General features: G+C 34.9%; 1 protein-coding gene across 3 annotated transcripts in view; it reads right to left on the bottom strand.

Moving 5' to 3' along the window:
* SPRED1 (sprouty related EVH1 domain containing 1) overlaps positions 1-21,900 on the bottom strand; it is a 120,016-nt gene that overhangs the window by 45,679 nt on the left and 52,437 nt on the right. For all 3 annotated transcript variants that reach the window (XM_082841246.1, XM_082841245.1, XM_082841244.1), the window contains 2 exons: positions 2,781-2,949; positions 373-422 (listed from right to left, as the gene is read on the bottom strand). In XM_082841246.1, the coding sequence (XP_082697372.1) occupies positions 373-422; positions 2,781-2,949 (219 nt within the window). The remainder of the gene's footprint in view (positions 1-372; positions 423-2,780; positions 2,950-21,900) is intronic.

Genomic DNA, 21,900 nt, shown 5'->3' with positions numbered 1-21,900 from the left:
TCTGCCTTGAGACTGCCTTCTGACTCAAGAGCAAAACATCAACTCCTGCCAGAACTTCTGGGATGCCTGCCTACCTGCTTACTCTGTGAATTTCGGACTGGCCAGTTCCCACAGTCACATGAGCCAATTCCTTAAACAAACAAACCGAACAAAACCAAGTCCTCTTTACACATATTAATAAATACATACATATATATGTGTATATATATATATACATACACACATTCTATTGGTTCTGTTTCCCTGTATTTCCTGACAAATACAGTGATCAGAAATTTCTTAAGAATTTATATGAATTGTTTATTTATTAAGGCTAGTGATTTCCTCCACAACCTTTATGTCTAGAAATTCCTTTTAATCCAAACTACTTACTTGTAAGTTGTCTTCTGCTCCTTCAGTTTCATTTTTAAATGCTGGGCATCCTAAGAAAACGGGTAAAAGTTAATTAAGCATAGAATTTTTGTTTTAGATTTTAGTATTGCTGACTCATTGATAATACCACTATGATACTGTAGAAGACTAATCAGAAATCATTCTGGACTGCCTGGCAACCAGTCAGATGTTGGTCACTCATACTTGCCCCTCTGTTAGAGAATAAAGCAATTGTTTTCCTCTTCTACAGGTAAATTTCCAGTTACTTACTTAAAGAGGTGGTTTCTGTGAAAGTACGCTATCTCTGGCAAGCCCTGCCTCTGATTTCTCTCAAATACTGAAACTGCCAGGAAAAGTATATGCACCACACTCTTCTGGTGTTTAGGTAATATCCACGTGATTTATTCAATTTTTCTAAGTACTCTGACCCAGGAAACGGTATTTAGTACCCCCAACTAGGATTTTAGTAGCTTTAGTAAGGCAAAAAAATGAGCCTTAATCCACTGTTGATAGTCAATAGCCAATTGTTGCTATTGACTTTTGTGTACCAATGCCTCTATATAAGTTTTCATGGCGTTCAAGAGTGCCTTTAGTTCCAATAAATTAATAAGGAAGGATTTACCTTAGCAAAGTATTCTGACTTTATGCTACCCTTGAGACATAGCTATCATGGAGATGAAGAGAAAGCTGCCCTATGGAAAGGGTGCATAGTTTATTCTTACTGTCATGGGAGGCTAAGTAAGAAAATGGGATTGCTGAAAACCTATACAGTGGCTGATAATAATGCTAACCAGTATGTTTTCAAAAATGTTCAAAAACAATGAGACAGGCTGAGTACTGTAGCCTATTCTACCTGGCTAGGTGTTTGTAAGCTTGTCATTAATTTTCTTTTAAAAGGTTAAAACCCAATCTATCTGATTCTAGTGAAAGAAGTATGTTCCTATGGGGGTATGAATGTGGGCATAAAAGTATTCAAAACTAAATATTCCAGCAACCATGGATAATGATTTTCTTTTTAAACCACTGGTTCTTCAACACTAACAAAATATTAGAATTAACTGGGAAACTTTAAAAAAATTATCCTGATGCCAGAACACAGTCTCAAACCAATAATGTCAGAATCTCTGAGGGGTGAGGCATTGGGCATCATAACTTTTTTATTTTTAAGTTTCTTGCAGTGGTTTGAGAACGACGACTACTACTCGAGAATCTGAAGATCCATATTCATCTTGCCCCTCCCTAAATTCATGATATATAATCATCTGACAATTCCTCACCACATGTGAAATGAACAGGAACTTAAAAAAAAAAGGAATGCCTCAGCACCACTCCCCAGGCAGTTTGATTCAAGTGAGCTGGAGTGGGGACCAATTATGCTATTTTTCAAAAGGCTCCCAGGTGATTCAAATGTGCAGGGAACAATGAGAACACTGATATAGGAAGAATTTATGGGTTCTTGTACTAAAAATGAGTGCTATCATTTCATGGAATTTCTTTCTGAATCAGAAATCAAAGATTGTTTGTTTACCAAATTCTAGTCTTTTAAAGTAGCTAAGTACATTATTTAACTTCAGTTTCACACACTTAGCAACACATATTTGTACTAAGCATTTCCATGTTCTTGCCTATGGTTTGTCTCGTAATTAGTTTATTTCTTCTGATTTTCCTACTAAAATGCCATCTTCAAAATATATGAGTCACAATGTCGTCAACACATTTTCATTCAGTTATGCTGTATTAAGAAGGTTATTTCTACTAATAGAGATAATGTTTCTTCTTAATTAGAAAAGCAAATCAAATCTTAGTTATGACTTCTTTGGGGGAAAGAAATGGGTTTTAACGTGATTTCTTTTTGTTTAATTAAGCACAGGCCAGTCTTACATGTAAATATTCTTTCTCCCTTTAAAACCTGCAAGCTTTAGAGTTAATGATCTTAACAGATTGGTAAGATATACAAAGGGATAGATTGGGTTGAGGTCTCTGCCAATCCTTATTAATGAAATCAGATAAAGCAGTAAGGAAGGTTTTGCCATAGAATAACTGGAGTTGACATATATTTGATTATTACAAATTTTCTCTTTATAATTACCAAAACAAGGATATGAGTAACATACTCACGAAGGATTTTCAAAGTTCTACCTGACTGCTGCCCTCTTCTTTGAGCTCTTATTTTTAAAACTTTTAAATTATCTGAAGTGTGCTCTTGATGGGCTCTTCAAGATAATACATGTAACTGGTATATACTGTGATGTGACAAACATAAAACAGATTAAGGAGCCCAGTATTTTATCTTCACCTACAGTCAGCTTTCAAAGCCTAATCTCATATCACAAAAGCTGACTTGCTTGAAGTCACTTCTACTATATATAACTGATAAACAAATTAAGAAAACAGTCAAAATAACCTACCTTGAGAAATATCCTCTATAGCTCTTCGAATGCCTCTATCAAAAGCCCTAGCATCAGCAGGACTTTGAAAGGTAAGACCAAATTTCTTGTCATCAATCTTCCAGTGGTGAAATGTTGGAGTGACCTTATTGTAAATGAGGTCTTTTTTAAGCATACATTCCAAAACCACCTGCCAAAAGTTAAATGCCAAAATTACTATACATATATCAAATGCATCTAATGTAGCTCTTAAATACAAAGGTAGGTGAGAAAAGAGCTGTTATATTTTAATAAAAGCACTCCCAACCCATTAATACAGAGGTCTTGCTACTTAATCTACTCACAAAGTCACTCAATACAGAAATTAAGATGGGATTAAAGAAGATTCTGGGAAGATGGCAGGAGGCAAGAAGCACCAGGAATCTGTTTCCCTACCTAGACGAAACTGACTGGCAGAATCTGTCTGCTGTGACTATGTTAGAACTCTATAGAGTCTGTTGAAAGCTTTTAACTTCTAGGGAAGACATGGACAGTAAATTGCAGTTAATTTTGTCTATTTCAGGTAGTAGCACAGTAGCAGCACCTCCTTCATCCCAACTCCCAGCCATAGGGCAGGGAGCCCTGCACATGCAAATTACAGAAGCCATGGTAGGTAAAAAGGACCTTATCCTCCAAGTATCAGGGATCGGTGCTCTCATCACTAATTGCTGCTTCTGATCACAGAGGTGCAGACAAGGAGGAGGGTAGCCATTTGCCACTGTTGTATCTTCCCTCATTGTTGCAAGTTCCTCTGCATCAGAATGAAGTGACTTCCAAGGTATTTAAAAAGCCAGCTCCCTTTTTTATCTGTCATTTACCACTTTTTCCCATGAAGGGAGCCAGACACTGAAGACTAGGACATTCAAAACTAACTACATATACAGGAAGAATTAGAAAGTGACTATGCATTTTCAGGGAAAGGCTGAGAAAAGACATGAAAAAACCTTAAATTTACACCTCAGGCTGATCCTTGGCACAGAGACAACCTACAACAATCAAAAAAACAAAAACAAAAACCAATAACAAAAATTAGGAAACTCCAAGGAAGGGAATAATCTGATTTCCATATTACCATATTCCAAGTTACCATATTATGATTTAAATGTCCAGTGTTCAACAGAAAAATCCCAAAGCATTCAAAGATTTTCCATATCTTATTTAGTTCTTTGAGCATCTTTACAACAGTTTTTTTTTTAATAAGTCTTTGTCTAATGATCTGCTGTTGGGTCTTTTCTGGGACATTTTCTGTTGATTTCTTTTTGTTTCTCTCAGTAGGTCATATAGCAAAGTATGACATAAAACAATGTATGAACAAAATGGAAATAACAATAAAGAGGTAGAAAATCTAAAAAGAAACTAAAAAATTCTGAAGCTGAAAAGTAAATAACTAAAATGAAAACTCCAATTAGAGGGATTCAAAAGCAGATTTGAGTAGGCACAAAAAATAAACAGTGAACTGGAAGATAGGACAACAGAAATTAGAGTCTGAGGAGCAGAAAGGAAAAAGACTGAAGAAACACAAACAGAGTCTAAGAGACCTACGGGCAGCATCAAGAGGACCAACATACACATCATGGGAACTAGAACAAGAAAGGGGCAGAGAGAATATGTGAAGAAAGAATGGTTGAAAACTCCCCAAATTTTATGAAAGTCATGAACATAAACATCCAAGAAGCTCAACAAACTTTGAGTAAGATGAACTCAACAGGCCACACAGAGACACAGAGATTCTTCAAATTAGCAAGAGAGAAGTGAATTATCACATGTAAGGAATCCTCAATAAGAACGTCAGCAGATTTCTCTTCAGAAACTTTGGAGGCTAGAAGATAGTGGGTGGACATATTCAAAGTGCTGAAAGAAAAAGCTGTCAACCAAGAATTCTATATTTGGCAAAAATATCCTTCAAAAGTAATGAAGAAATTAAGCCATTTCCAGATAAACAAAAGCTAAGGGAGTTTGTTTCCACTAGATCTGTCCTGCAAAAAATGCAAAAGGGAGACCTACACGGTGAAATAAAATGACATAAGAAAGTAAATTTAAGCCATATAAAGAAATAAAGGTATATACAAGGGCAATTATAAAAGCAATATTTTTAACATTGGTTTGAAACTCCACTTTATGTTTTCTATAAAATCTGAGACTATTACATTTAAAGAAAACAATGAATTATTAGTATAAAAGCTAAGTATTGCTGTAACTGTGGTGTATAACTCCAAATATTGTTTTCTACAAAATTTGAGAGACTAATACATTTAAAAGAAGTATTAATTTATGTTTCTGGGCAAACAGTGTATAAAGATGTAATTTATCAACAAATGAAAGGGGTGAGGTCAAAGCTGTAAAGAAACAGTTTTTGTATGTTATTGAAGTTAAGCTAGTTTAAATCCCAATTAGAGTGTTATAACTTTAGGATGTTAAGTGCAACCTCCATGGTAACCACAAAGAAAATAGCTATACAATATAAATAAAAGGAAATGAGAAAGGAATTTAAACATTTTGTTACGATCAACTAAACACAAAGGAAGATACGAATGCAGGAAATGAGGGAGAAAAGGCTACTAGGGACATACAAAGACAGCAAAATCACAGAAGTTCCTCCTTATCAGCAATTACTTTAAACGTAAATGGATTTAACTGTCCAACCAAATGACAGAGATTGGCAGAGCAAATAAAAGCACGACCAAAGACACAAACAGGTTGAAAGTGAAAGGATGGAAAAAAACATTCCATGCAAAGAGCAACCAAAAGGGATCAGGGGTGGCTATACTAATATCAGACAAAATAGACTTTAAATAAAAAAGGACATTATAATAAAAATATTATATATTAATAAATGGTTCAATAGGGCAAAAAGATACAACAATAAATATTTAGGTACTTAGTAACAGACCATCAAAATATATAAAGCAAAAATTGACACAACTGAAGGGAGAAACACAGTTCTACAGTAATAGTTGAAGATGTCAATACCTCACTCACATAATCAACAGAAGAACCAGACAGAATATAAAGATATAGAGAATTTAACATAGTAAACCAACTAGACCAAACAGACATATACAAAACACTCTACTCAGCAACAGAACACACATTTTTCTGAAGTGCACATGGGATATTTTTCAGGACAGACCATATGTGAGGCCACAAATTAATCTCAATATAATAAAAAATATGGATATCATACAAAGTATCTTTGGCCACAATAAGATGAAATTAAAAATCAATAACAAAAGGACAACTAGAAAATTAAAAAAATTTTGGGAATTAACCAACTGATCAAAGAAGAAATCACAAGGGAAATTACAAAATACTTAGAGAGCGAAAACACAACATATCAAAACTTATAGCACACAGTGAAAGCAGTACTAAGGGGAAAATTTAGAAACACCTGCATTAAAAAAAAAAGAAAGAAAAATCTTAAATCAACAACATAACTTTACAATTTAAGGAACTAGAAAAGAAGAACAAACTAAACTCAAATCTAGCAGAAGAAAGGAAATAATAATGATGAGGGCAGAAACAAATTAGAGAACAGAAAAATAATAGAGAAAATCAATGAATCCAACAGTTGGTTCTTCAAAAAGATTTTAATAAGTCCTTTAGCTAGAAGGACTAAGAAGAAAAAGAGAGAAGATGCAAATTGACACAAATTATAAAAATCAGAAATGAAAGTGGAGACATTACCATCAATTCTACAGAAATAAAAAGCATTATAAGAGAGTACTATGAACAATTGTACACCAACAAGTCAGATAACCTAGATTTAACAGACAAATTACTAGAAACATAAAACAGACCAAGACTAAATCAGAAATAAATAGAAAATTTGAATAGATATATAGCTAGTAAGTAGATTGGATCAGTAATTAAATGTCTCTCAATAAAGAAAAACCCTGGACCTGATGGCTTCACTGGTGAATTATATCAAACATTTAAAGAACTAATACCAATACTTCAAACTTTCCCAAAAGATTGAAGGAGTAAACACTTCCTAACTCATTCTATGAGGACAGCATTGTGCTGATACCAAAGCCAAAGACATTACAAGAAAACTATGTATCAATATCCTTTATGAATACTGATGCAAAAAATCCTCAACAAATGAATGCAAGGATGGTTAAACACATGAAAACTGATCAATGTAATATCCTACTTGAACAGAATAAAGGGGAAAAAAAATCCACATGATCATCGCAATTGATGCAGAAAAAGCATTTAACAAAATTCAACATCTTTTCATGATAAAAATACCTAACAAGAACTAGAAGGAAACTACCTCAACATATTTGACAACAGTGCCAAGACCATTCAGTGTAAGAAAGGAAAGTCTTTTCAACAAATGGTACTGGGAAACTGGATGTGCACAGGCAAAAGAATGAAGTTGGACCCTTATCTAACACCACAGGCAATAATTAACTCAAAATGTATCAAGGACCCTAAGAAGACCTAAAACGATAAAACTCCTAGAAGAAAACATAGGACAAAAAATGTCATATGTCAATGTCAATGTCATTTCATGACACTGGATTTGGCAATGTTTTATTGTATATGACACCAAAGGCACAGGTAACAAAAGAAAAAATAATGGTGCACTACTAATCACTTCTTTCCAACTCCACATGCAGTGACGTTATATTGACTGAAAACTGCCACGGTGGGAGTATGTTAAGCTATAAAGCATTTCCTCTCTCCAATCCCCCCGTCCTCCCCCACCAAAAGCTGACTGTTAAATTTTACCAGCCTGTCACTGAATATCTGTGATAGTTAAGTCTTGTTATTCTGAAATAAGTAACAAAGAAGGTAACAAAATAATGTCCTGCTTGCTTACAGGCAAAGTGTGTTAGCACCTGGCATTTAACAAAGATTTAACTATCTGTTGCAACAACCATTTTGCAATAATAATAATAAAATTCATAATTATATTAGGTTTTGGAATTCAAGAAGTTAAAATTGGCATTATGGATTACTGCAACATATTTACTGTATTCATAAACAGTGGGAAAGAGATATGTATTTTAGAAGACTGCTAAATTGCAATTGTTAAAAAAGAGAAGGACATAAAAAAATGGAGTTTGGTCCTACAGTCATTATTACATGAAAATGTCACTAAATTAATCTTTAATACATGAAAATATTGCTGAATTAGCTCCTCTCTGAAACTTCCCAAAGTTGTTTTCCAACTATTATCTGTTAGATAAATAAAATTTCAACGTGATCTATACTCATCTATACCACTTATTTACAAATGGCCATTTATTTTTTTATAGAGGTTCCAAAAACACATAGAAAAATAAATTTTTTAAATAAGCTTTAAAATACACTGAGGAAATGGTAAGGATAATGAACTAGTTTTTTTTTTTTTTTGCGGTACGCGGGCCTCTCACTGTTGTAGCCTTTCCCGTTGCGGAGCACAGGCTCCGGACGCGCAGGCTCAGCGGCCATGGCTCACGGGCCCAGCCGCTCCGCGGCATGTGGGATCCTCCCGGACCGGGGCACGAACCCGTGTCCCCTGCATCGGCAGGCAGACTCTCAACCACTGCGCCACCAGGGAAGCCCTGAACTAGTTCTTTGACTCATACAAGTACCTATGCAAGAATGTGTTCCACCTAAAAGTCATACAAATACTGAGGTTGCACATCATACACATCATGTTGGTACAAAAACAAAATGTCACCTAATTATGAAGTAGATGTCAATTTATGTCATTAACTTTTATCTACAAAGTAACATTAGGAAATAAAATATATCTTACTGTTCATAGTATGTATTTAACGTACCTTTAAAAATAATTATCATTTAGGAAAAGGCTACTATGGCAGTAGCTATTCTGAATTTAGGAATAGGTAATGAGAAAGAAAAGTGCAGGTAATCTACTGACATAACCACTCACCATCTTTGCAGATAATTTAAAAACTATGCTTCCTAGAACATTCTGCATCGCTCAGCATTTACAAAATTATCAAAGCCTCCATATCTAGGGCATAACAATTTCTCATCTAAGTCACACAATATATTAAAAAGTTGTTCTGCTTCTGACTTTAAGTAGCATTTAAAAAATAAATGCATTCTCATCACACTAAAGACAATATAAATCACACCTTTATTAAGTAATAGGGATAACAACTGTCCATCTCAAATTTTTAAAAAAGATCAATGAAATTAAAAAGGTGTTAAAAAAAAAGTAGTTAAAAGAATGTCTCATAAGGCTTCTACCTACCATGTGATCAATACTAAATCTGCATTCCAGAAAAAACAAAAATAATTTTAAGAGCTAGAAGGATTCTTAAAAGTTAGTGAATTATCCTGCCTCCCATTTCCACTGCCTCTTCTCAACTATATCAGAACAATGTGCTCTGACTTTAGTTCACTGCAGTTTTCACTGTATTAATTCTGTATCTTAAGATCACAGTAATATTAACAGTAACAGGCATACAGGAAGCAGATTCAAAGTTTACCATATCTATGATTGGAATAACTAGCAAACAAACTGTAGAAAATGGCAATTACATTTTTGCCAAGAGGTTACGATCAACCAATCCAGCACTGCCAGGTGAATTATTTATGCTGTTGGAAAAATAAGGTACCCTGATAAATTACTTCTGGCCAGTAGGGAGTTATATCTATTAATTACCAATAAAGTAAAGTAACAGGTGTTCTACAGGCCTGAAGTGGTTACATCTCTCCCAGAATACAAGACCTGCACTCACTCTTAGAACTTTTTTACAAGAGAAGATCTAGTACAAAATGAAATGAATAATTTTAATTTCTGTTAAGACTACCCTAAAAGCAACTGCCAGAAGCCATTAAAAGTATAACCGTAAAAATAGTCTGCAAACAGCTGTCAAACTTGAAACACATCTCTAGCTAGTTCTAATTATTAATTGACTATACTTCTTTCTGGGGTTAAGGAGTGATGTGAATTTCATCAGACCTCCATAGTAACCATGAAGGACATGTATAAATTAGAGAAAGATAAATTTGAAAGTAGACTAGTGGCGCTGTCCTTATTTCTACCCTAAAGAAGACAGGTTATATATTAAATTAATAAGCAGAAAAGATATTGAGTGTAAATAACAACTGTAAAGTGAATATTAAGTGTAAGAGTGACTCAACAAGAATAACTACAAAAGAATATGCTGCCAAAATAACTTGACATCAATAACCCCTAATGGATCCACTAAGCACGTGGCTAGTTAACGAAGAAATTAAAGAGTCATGTTTTATAATCAGTACTAGAATATTTTGAACTTTTGGATCATCTACAAGTATACTGGGATTAGAAAAGAATCACTATTTATTATAAACTATACAAAAGAATAATGGAAAAAAATTAACTAGAAAAAGCAACAACAAATTCAAAAGCACTTAAATGTTTTTATACTGACACCTCTAAAAGAAAAAATTTCAGACTTTTACATACCAATATACCTGACTAGGTTTGAGTAGAATATAGTCACTGCAAACAGACTGACTGGAACCACCTTGAGGAAGGGGACTATACCGAAGGGAGAATATTAAGGAGTATTTGGCAGAACAGCTTTGCATTTTAATATTATAGACTCTAAATAGGTCTAAGTTGCTTAAGACATACAAGTCTTTTCTAGCTAAATACTTTTGGAACCATGATTAATAAGAGCTTGAAGTCTTTTGAGATAGTGGTAACAAAAAGAACGAATATTCTTTGTCTTTCTTCTCAAAAGGTTAAATAGATATTATGAAAGAACAAACAGATGCACAGGTGAACTCTGAATTTAAGGAAAGCGAAACTACTATTAGCATAAATATATTAAAATCTATATAGACGAAGGGAGTCAGGGAACAGAAGTGGTTTCCTTACAGTACCAAGCTAAGAGTTAAAAGAGAAAAAGGAAAAGAAGAAAGGTGGTTAATGAGAATGGATATTCTTCACATGAGTAAAAAATTTCCAAAATAAAATAATTAAGATATGAATAACAGAAGGAACAGGAACAGTACACATACACTTCCCAAGAAGAAAAATGTTATTAAAGCGTAAGAGGAATTTTGGTATAGAAATTAATTAAGCTTGTGGGTTCTACAGCTTAGAATAGCTGCGTCCCATCTACTCTCCACCACTCATTACCCATCTGACTTGAGAAATAAGGCAATACATACAGAGAACTCAAATAGTGTCTGACAACAGAGTAGATATTCAATACATACTAGTAGCAGTGGTGATTTTGGTCACAAGGTGATGCCACTAGCCCATAATAGTACAGTTGCTATGAAAGCCTGAGAGGTCAGTATTTACTTTTTTGAGTATGGGACGGGGAGGAGTTTGAATGATAAATAAAGGTACTCAGGACCTCAAAGAGCTTATGAATAGATTCCGTGAAGCTTAAGTTATTTGATTCTAAAGACAGTGAAAACATACTCTCCAATGCTTTTCCTTCTTCTGAAAGAAATTCTAGGATATATTACAGAGAAAAAAAGTGGGCGAGGGGACACCACAGTTACTAAATAACTAAAACTTCTGAAGATATATTCCAAGTTATTTTGGGAAATATAGAGCAAATTACTGGACTGTTTGCCAGAAGAATTTAAAATAGACCAAGCCAAAAATGGGTATAAGTACATTTCTGTTTCACTAATAACAACTAATAATTTGGGAGAGCAAAGTTAAAAATGTACTTTCAAACTACTATGTAACTTTATTATAGATGCTACCTTACAAGTAGATAATTACATGTTTACAAAAAGTATTATCTAAGATGTAGTAATAGGTGGTAACTAGACAAATTACTTTAGTAACTTTCTGAAATACCTTTGAATCAAGGAAAAAACATTTCATTTTTGAAATAAAAACTCCATATTCAAGTTAAATTACTTGATAACCAAAATCAATAATTGGTATCTCAAATAGTTGCCTTGTATTACGAACTTTAGTTTTCTGGATGACATAAAAACTAGTATCCTTTATAAAGGACACCAGTGCATTCTATGAAATATGAAACTATATTGTTATCAAATAACACATTTTTACTAATTATCTAGTAATAAAAATTTGTGTTCAAAGCTGGATTCTGAGATGAAAAAGATTTTAGAAAAAATTTTAAAAGTAACAGAAGGAACAGTGGTAGTGTTTCTTCTCAAATAATAACAGTTCAGCTACCACAAAAGGAAGGGAGGGAGCCAATAGTTTAAAAATATGTCTATGTCGTGAAAGAAAGACTGAGGAACTGCTCCAGATTAAAGGAGCATAAAGACACATGACAGCTAAATGCTACATGATCTTGTACTGAGAGAACAAAAATGTTGTAAGAACATTATTAGAACAGTTGGTGAAACTGGAATATGGACTAAAGTACTACATTTATGTTAAATTTCCTAAATAGGATAATTATACCGTGACTACATAATCAAAACTGAAGGCAGAGCAAAGATTTAGAAAGTAATCAAGAGTACAGTGTGGGACTTCCCTGGTGGTCCAGTGGGTAAGACTCTGTGCTCCCAATGCAGGGGGCCCGGGTTCAATCCCTGGTTGGGGAACTAGATCCCACATGCATGCTGCAACTAAGAGTTCACATTCTGCAACTAAGAAGACTGCATGCTGCAAGTAAGAGTCCACATGCCACAAGGAAGGTCCCACGTACCGCAACTAAGACCCGGCACAGACAAAATAAATAAATAATAAAATAAATATTAAAAAACGAAGAATACAATACAATGTAAGGTTTTATGACCTCAAATTTGAAAATCTAAGTGAAATAGCAATTTCCTAGAAAAATTATAACTTACCAAAACTGATTGAAAATAGAAAACCATTAGAAACCTGTAACCATTAAAGAAACTGGATCAGTAGAAAATGATAGTGAAAGGCGACAAGATGAGGGAACAGGAGATGAGATACAAAACAGAGGAGGGAACTGTCACAATTAGGATACTGCTCTAACTCCTGGTGGCAAATTCTTAGGCACAGGCAATACGCCCCTGCTTCTTTACTTGGCTCTTTCCCAAGTCCCCACAGGCTGAATTGCTAGAATAAAACTAAATAAGCTTAAACAATTCTCTTCACCCTCAACTGGGTCTGCATAATTTGGAGAGGGGCACGTACAATTCTGATGGAATCAATCTCAGTGATCTAAGAATTTAAAAGCCATGAACCTTTATTAACTGACTTACACAGCAATATCTATGTAACAAAAAAACCATTTAGAAACACAAGAATATCCAAAAACATAATGATAGTTGTAGCTCTTCAGCCTTTAAATTGAAGCAAACACACACACAAAAAGGATACATAAGATTTGAATAATTTAGTAAATAAGGTTAAACTTTATAAATTCAAACCTTTATATTACAGTGAATTGAAGTCTTTCAAAAGGTTATGGATGTTGGAACAAGGAAGGATCTCAAATCAATAATTGAAGTTCCTACCTCAAGAAACTAGAAAAAGGAGAGCAAAATAAACCCAAAGCAAGATGAAGGAAGAAAATATCAAATAACAGAAATGAACAGAAATAGAAATTGAAAATAGATGGGGGGGAAACTCAATGAAACAAAGAGCTGGTCTAAAAAAAAAGCAACAAAATTGATAAATCTCTAGTAAGATTGACAAATTAAAAATGAATACACAAATCACCAATTTTAGGAATGAGACGGGATATTGCTAAAGATCCTTGTAGCCTTTAAAACAGTACTTGAGATACTAAAAACAACTTTACACTCAAATTAGACAGCTTAGAAGAAATGGACCAATTCTTTGAAAATCACATTATTATCAAAACTCAACCAAGATAAAATAGATAAACCTAAACAGTTCTGTAACCATTAAAGACGCTGATTTTGTAATTTAAAAGCTCTCAAAAAGAGATCACTCTTGGGAATTCCCTGGCAGTCCAGCAGTTAAGACTCCACACTTTCACTGACAAGGGCCTGGGGTTTGATCCCTGGTCAGGGAAGTAAGACCCCACAAGCTGCAGGGCGTGGCCAAAAAAGAAAAAAAAAAAAAGAGAGAGAGAGAGAGAGAGATCTCTATACTGAGATGGTTTCACTGGAGAATTCTACCAAATATTATCAGAGGAACTAACATCAACTTTACACAAACTCTTTCAGAAAACAGAAGAGGAGGGAATACTACCCAATTCATTTTATGAGGCCACCAATATCTTGATACCAACACCATACAAAGACAGTACCAAAAAAAGAGAAAACTACAGACCGGTATCTCTCATGAATTTAAACACAAAACTTCTCAAAAAATAGTAGCATATCAAACCCAACAATATACAAAAAGATTACACAGCATGACCAAGTGGGACTTATTCCAGGAATACAAGGCTGGGTCAACATTAAAAAAATCAATCAGTGTAATCTATATCAACAAGCTAAAGATGTGATCATATCAACTGATCATATCAAATTCCAACACCCATTCATAATAAAAAATTATCAGCAACTCAATAAAAATCATCTATAGGGACTTCCCTGGTGGCACAGTGGTTAAGAATCCACCTGCCAATGCAGGGGATACGGGTTCAATCCCTGGTACGAAAAGATCCCACATGCCGCGAAGCAACTAAGCCTGTGTGCTACAACTACTGAGCCTGCGCGCTAGAGCCCACGGGCCACAACTACTGAAGCCCGTGCACCTACTGAAGCCCGCGCACCTACAGCCCATGGTCTGCAACAAGAGAAGCCACCGCAATGAAAAGCCTACACACTGCAATGAAGAGTAGCCCCCGCTTGCCTCAACTAGAGAAAGCCTGCGCACAACAATGAAGACCCAACGCAGCCAAAAAACAAAAAAAAAAATCATCTATAAAAAACTCTATAGCTAACATCATACTCAAGGGTGAAAGACTGAATATGTTTCTGTTAAAATCTGAATGAGGCAAGGATGTCCACTATGACCATTCTTATTCAACACAGAACTTAAAGTTCTAGCCACTGCAATAAGGAAAAAAAAAAGAAATAAAAGGTATACAGATTGAAAAGGAAGAAATAAAGCTTTTCATATTTGTAGATGACGTGATTGTCTACATTAGAAAATCCCAGGGAATCTACCACAAAACCTCACAGTTCAGCAAGGTAACAGGATGCAAGATCAACACACGAAAATTAATTGAATTTCTATACACATACAATGAGCATGCACTAACCAAAATTATAAACACAATACTACCTACAATTGCTCCAAGAAAAATTAAACACTTAGGTATACGCTTAACAAAACGTATCTTTAGGAGCTATACATTGAAAATTATAAAATGCTAATGAAAGAATTCAAAGACCTAAACTGGAGACATACCACATTCATGGACTGGAAGATTCAACACAGTAAATATGTCAATTCTCCCCAATTGACCAACAGGTTTAATACAATTCTTGTCAAAATCCAGTAAAGATTTTTGTTGACATAGACAAGATCGTTCTAAAATTTATATGGAAAGGCACAAACCCTAGAATAGCTGAAATAATATTGAAAAAGAAGAATAAAATGGGAGAAATCACTTTACCCACTATTTGGACTTACAATACAGCTACAGTAAAACAGTATGTGATACCTATTGTGGGACAGACAGAGCAATGGAACAAAATGGAAAACCTACATAAAAATGCTTAACTGATTTTTTAAGAGTACAAAAGTAATTTAATGAAATGACAACTTTTTCAACAAGTGGTTCTGGAAAAAATTGGACATTGTAGGCAAAAGAACTGAACCTTGACTTAAGTATCACACCTTATATAAAAATTATTTAAAATGGACCACAGACTTAAATATAAAATATAAAACTATAAAACTTAAAATAGGATAAATCTTCAGGACGCAGGATTAGGGAAAGTGTTCACGAACTTGACACCTAAAATGTGATCCATGAAAGGAAGAACTGATAAAGTGAACTTCATCAATTTAAAACTCTGCTCTGCAAAATATCCCGTGAAGGTTAAAAAGACAATCTGTAGACTGGGAGAAAATATTTAGAAACCATATACCCTGAAAAGGACTAGTATCTAAAATTTAAAAAAAACCTTCAAAACTCAACAGCAAAAAAAACTAACAATCTAATGACAGAACAGGAAAAGGACACAAACAGATATTTCACCAAAGAAGATACAAATAAGCACATAAAAAGATATTCAACCTTAGCCATTAGGGAAATGGAAATTAAAACTACAACGAGCTACCACTACACACGTATCAACACGACTAAAATAAAAAATACTGACTACACAAATGCAGGCAAGAATCCCTAGAAACTGGATTGCTCATACACTGCTGGTGGAAATTTAACATGGTACAGCCACCCAGGAAGAAAGTCTAGCAGTTTCTTATGAAACTCAGCATAAAACTACCATACAACCCAGCAACTGTACTCTTGGTCATCTATCCCAGAGAAAAGTCAGCACCCAGATCTAGGACTTCCAAGTCTCCAGAACTGTGAGAAAATAAATTTCTGCTGTTTAAATCAGCCAGTCTGTTGTGTTTTGTTATGGCAGCCTGAGCAGACTGATACAAGAAGTCTAAATCATACCATCACAGTGTACACCTTAAACTTAAAAACAAAGAAGACTAGTACACAGAAGGCTCTCAAACAGCTGTTGATTAATTAAAAGAATAATATCAATCAACCAATCAACTAAAAGCATGCTACATTCAGATTATAATTTAGTAAGGAAATATTTAGAAAACTATTAAGTAAGGTCAATAATTTGAGATCAAAGATTTTGGGCTTTAGCTATTAGGGAGGCTATTACCCATTATAATAGTTTAGTGGCAATGGGAATGTAATGTAAAGGTTGTGAAATATATCACAATCAGGTATAAAAGGGAAAGATGAAGCCAAGATAATCATGATGAACCTGAGACTAGATCAACCAGTATAAATCAATAACTAAAGAATGAAATGTTAGTTCAAAACAACTGAATAATAAGTATTAAGCTGACATTTTCTAAAAAGAGGAAATAATAGCAACCAGGAAGGTAATATGGGTTACATTCTAAATCTTAATTTTCAGGAAACCGCTCACACACACACAAACACAGGAAACCACTAACATCCCCCCCGCCACACACAGAGCTATTTTTTGCTCCAAAAGAAAGAGAATAGAAATGCAGCAGGCAGGTTTTTTTCCCCTTCAAGGAATATTAGTAGTATTAAAGAATGAACTATTTTAAAACTGCTGGGAGAAAGTCACAAAATTCATGGTTGTACAGAAAAGTAATTAATAGTATAATTTATTATCTTTTCAATGGATTGACCCTAAAATGAACAGGTTATTCTAAACTAGATGAATGTTATTATTATTAGCATTTCTTTCAATTACAGTCCTTCACAGCAAAACTGGTTTGCCCAAGGTGCTTCCTCTAACTCAATTTTCCTATTTGTCCATCTGTGAGTTACCTGTGACAATAAAAGGGAAATTGTTTCTGCCATTATTATTTCCTCAGGACTAGCAAGCTGTATGTACACATTCTCTATTCCACATACAACTTGTAGTATACTATCTTTATAGTATTTAATTAATGTAAAAGAGGGGATAGCATTTCTCTAAGTTCAATGCATGCTTTTAGTGAACGATGAGTAACTCAGTAAGGCAACATCATGGAAGTGTTGTCTTTGGGAAACAGGTAGATAGATTCAAGGAAGTAAGGGTCAGATTATACGAGTTTATTGTGGTGAAATTAAGGAGATGAAATTGTATCTAGGAATTTTGGGGGAACTACTAAAGGAATATGAGACCCAAGCTTTAGAAAGTTCAGTATTGTAAGCAATATAAAAGTTAGAGAGAGGTGAAAATTGGGCCTTGAACAAATATTAGAAACCTTATCTGCAATAATACAGACAAGACTGAAGAGGGGTCGAGATGAAAAGGATGAAACAGAATCAAGAATAAAGAAGACCTGATTGAATAAATGGAGGAATCACTCATACCTAGGTTTATGACTATTTTTTTCTATCTATCTATCTATCTGTCTATCTATCTATCTATCTAGTTATGACTGTGTTGGGTCTTCGTTGCTGTGCGCAGGCTTTCTCTAGTTGTGGTGAGCAGGGGCTAGTCTTTGTTTCGGTGCGCAGGCTTCTCATTGCAGTGGCTTCTCTTGTTGTGGAGCACGGGCTCTAAGTGCGCAGGCTTCAGTAGCTGCGGCACACGGGCTTCAGTAGTTGTGGGTCACGGGCTCCAGAGTGGAAGTTCAGTAGTTGTGGCACATGGGCTTAGTTGCTCCATGGCATGTGGGATCTTCCGAGATCAGGGCTCAAGCCCATGTCCGCTGCAGTGGCAGGCAATCGGATTCTTACCCACTGTGCTACCGGGGAAGCCCTCCGACTATTATTGATGTATACTTTGATATCATTCACCAAATCCATGAAAAGTCCAAGATCTTATACAGTGTAGCATAAGAATTTAAGTAAGAATATAGATTTATCCTACTTTAAGCATACTCAAGATTTAAAAATCTGAACATATAAACTAAAATATAAGGCCTTGTTCATTATAGAAATCTTTATTCAAATGTTACCTAGATCTTCTCAGTAAGGCCTTCCTTGGTTATTCTATGTAAAACTTTAACTAACCTCCCCACAAAAAATCCCCTACACTCCTTTTTCCCCAGCACTTAATACTTTCTAATATTATGTCTAGCATAATATTCATTTACTTATTTATTTACGGTAGTATTTCTCTGGCCCTCACCACAATGTATGTTCCCTTAGGAACGGGGATTTCTGTCTTTGTTCATTTACATATCCCCAGTGCCTAGAACAGCAAGTATCTAGCAAATAGTAGATGCTCAATAAATATTTGTTGCATGAAAGACTCACCTTTAAACACTGAATTTTCCCTTTTAACAATGGGTATTCAACAAAGTTCCTTTAGTGTAAGGTAAGATTAAAACTCAGCAACAGGGGCTTCCCTGGTGGTGAAGTGGTTAAGAATCCGCCTGCCAATGCAGGGGACACGGGTTCAATCCCTGGTCCGGGAAGATCCCACATGCCATGGAGCAACTAAGCCCATGTGCCACAACTACTGACCCACATGCCACAACTACTGAAACCCGTGCTCCTAGAGCCCATGCTCCACAGCAAGAGAAGCCACCGCAATGAGAAGCCCGTGCACTGCAACAAAGAGTATCCCCCACTCGCCACAACTAGAGAAAGCCCGCACGCAGCAACGAAGATCCAATGCAGCCAAAAATAAATAAATAAAACAAATTTTTTAAAAAAACAACTCAGCAACATATTTTCCACTGAAATATCAATGAAAGAGTGGTTTAAATGACTGCCAAGGAAAATTCAGATTGGATTTAAAAAGAAAATAATAAAAGATACTAAATATAATAAAAGAATTAAAGAATAATAATAAAGATAATAAAAGAAGCCAGAAGGAATCTAGCGAAATGAGTGGCACAGATAATAGAGTAAGCATCAAACTGTACAGCAAGGGATGGGAAATAAAATAGAAATGACAGGAAATTGTAAAACTCCTCAAATGGAAAAGTTCTGGTAACAACCAGATCCAGGAAAGTAGCCTGCTGAAATGAAGACCAGAAGGTCAGGCCATGCAAAGAAAAGTAGCCAAGAATGATGATGAGGCTCAGATGTGGAAAAGTTGGCATTTAGAAGGAATTGCTAAGATCAGTAGATGAAAATAAAAGCTAAAGGATGGTGTTCTGAATGGTACAGAGTATCAGTAAAAAAATGTCTATATGTGGGTTATATAGTAACATTCTGTGAGGGGAACAAGGAACAACAAAAATGCTGACACTACCTCTACTCCCACTCCCACTTATTTCCCAACTCTGTGATATTATGGTGAACAGGAAAACCAGTATCTTTCAAGAGACAGAGCTGCTGAGTCCTAAGGGTAATGCCAGTTAACAGAATTGGTTTTTTAGTGGAGGAAGAGTACTGTAGAAGGACTGATGTTTCACAATAGAATAATTCACAGAGGCACAGTGGGAAAGGCTAAGCAGAAAATTGTTCTGTACTTTATAAAGTTCAATCCAAGGCAGAAAGATATTTCCCTGGTCTTTTGGGGTTTCCCATGGTGGAAAGGAGGATGAGTCTCATTTTTAATAAAGCTACTGCTATGTTATAATCATTTTATTTTCTTCTTTAAAAATACTCGAGTTTTGCTTTAGGCTCTAATAACTGTAAAGAAACTCCATTTTAGAAATGTATCTTTTTAAACAACAGAACTATTATCTCATAGGCATTTTAATTTTTATAAACCACTTTTATCCACAACCTAATTACTTATTAATCCAAAACAACAATTCCTTAATCTCTTTGGCAACTTCCTAAACTTGATATCTCCTGCTTTTTCCTTTCTTTGTTTCAATTATTATACTTATTATAAACTCTAAGTTTATAATGATAGCTATAAGTTTGCTTTGACATTGAACAGTGCCTTTTTCTATTTTCCACAGAACATCTTAAGTACAGAGGTTGTGGTTGTAAGTCTTACTGTATCTTTCTATGTAGCCCACTTGATTTTTGTCATCTCTTAGCACACAATATGCTTTAAAAAGCACAATAACATTAATTAGTAAATTTACAGTATTTTATTGTCCTACAATAAAAGCTTAAGAATGGCTAATTTAGATCCCCACAGTTATTAAAAACTTTGTTTAGTAGCAAATATTTTAGCAAAAATTTAATATCATTATTGAAAGTTTATTCAGGTACTTATAAAGACTTTAAAAGTATATTATAGTTCAGTATTTTAGATTTTCCTCACATACAATTCAACTAAAAATGATCAAATAATTTAACATATACATATGGTAAGATGACAAAATGTTTGCCTATAAAATAGCAATGTCACACCAATAGAGAAGAGCCACTACAGAAAAATGAATGCAAAAGAGAAAGTTTCTATCATGGGGATCTGAAGCGCTACAGTAAAGATTATTTATACAAATTAACAGTTAAGTTTTAGTTAGCATTTAAAAAAATGTGATCCAAGATAACACTAATTTATATTAAAGAATTAAAGGGAGAAATCAAAGCTATAAAGATTTAGAAGGAAATGGATGATACAACTCATACATATCAAGAAAAGGGGTTCTGAGAAGCTATCCCTGTCAAAGACCATTCCATACATCCCTAAGTATCTGGGAGAAAGTACTTTCATTATCTTGGGCTACAACACCAAAGCCTGGTGTTTTTTCAATTTCTCCTGAATTATCAATAAAGTATGAAAGCCAATTACATAAAGCAGTGCTTTCCAACTTATTTCTCAGGCATACTCAGAAAAATAACAATTATAAGGCAACCAGAAAAGAGAAGGAGCCTAGTGGTTAAGAGGCAAAGAGAATTGGAGGCTCCAGCCACTTTTACCTATTCATGGCACACAGCTTGGGAAACTCTAATTTAGATTAGCAACTTGGGAAATAAACTCTACCTTTGTAAGTATCACAAAAACAAGCAAGTTATAGGTAAGCATCAGAGGAAATAATTTCAGGTCACTCTGAATGAATGAATACTGAGCAAATTATACAAAATACCACCTTCTTGAAAAATCCTCATCAGCCTGCTCTTGATTTGTGCTCCCTTTCTTATCAAAAAAAAAAAAGAAAAAAAAAAGAGAAAAGAAAAAAAGAGTGAAATATAACCCTCTGGGAAGTGTAACAAGACATTTTTAGTACAAGTACTTGTAAATCTAAGACTGGAAAAATCTTCTACTAAATGCTTCGTTCACTCTTCAGAAAAGCCATCTTTCATCTTCACTACTGTAACTAGTATTTTGACTATTATAAGCCCTCTTTAAAATATTATCTAGGGCTTCCCTGGTGGCGCAGTGGTTGAGGGTCCGCCTGCCGATGCAGGAGACACGGGTTCGTGGCCCAGTCCGGGAGGATCCCACGTGCCGCGGAGTGGCTGGGTCCACGAGCCATGGCCGCTGGGCCTGCGCGTCCGGAGCATGTGCTCCCGCAGCGGGAGAGGCCACAGCAGTGAGATGCCCACATACCGCAAAAAAATATATATATATTATCTAGTATTTCTTTATTAGCTACACAAGTGGCTATAGGTACCTCATTACTAATTATCCATTCTTTCTTAAAGGACACAAGTTTTTTCCTGAGGTATGAGGGGTGGGTATCTCACTTCATTTCTAGAATTCATCCAAGGTAGAG

Source organism: Leucopleurus acutus (assembly GCF_964270905.1).
Source record: "Leucopleurus acutus genome assembly, chromosome: 1".
Lineage (NCBI taxonomy): Eukaryota > Metazoa > Chordata > Mammalia > Artiodactyla > Delphinidae > Leucopleurus > Leucopleurus acutus.
The sequence above is the reverse complement of the archived record's forward strand: the minus strand, read 5'-3'. Positions and strand labels throughout refer to the sequence as shown.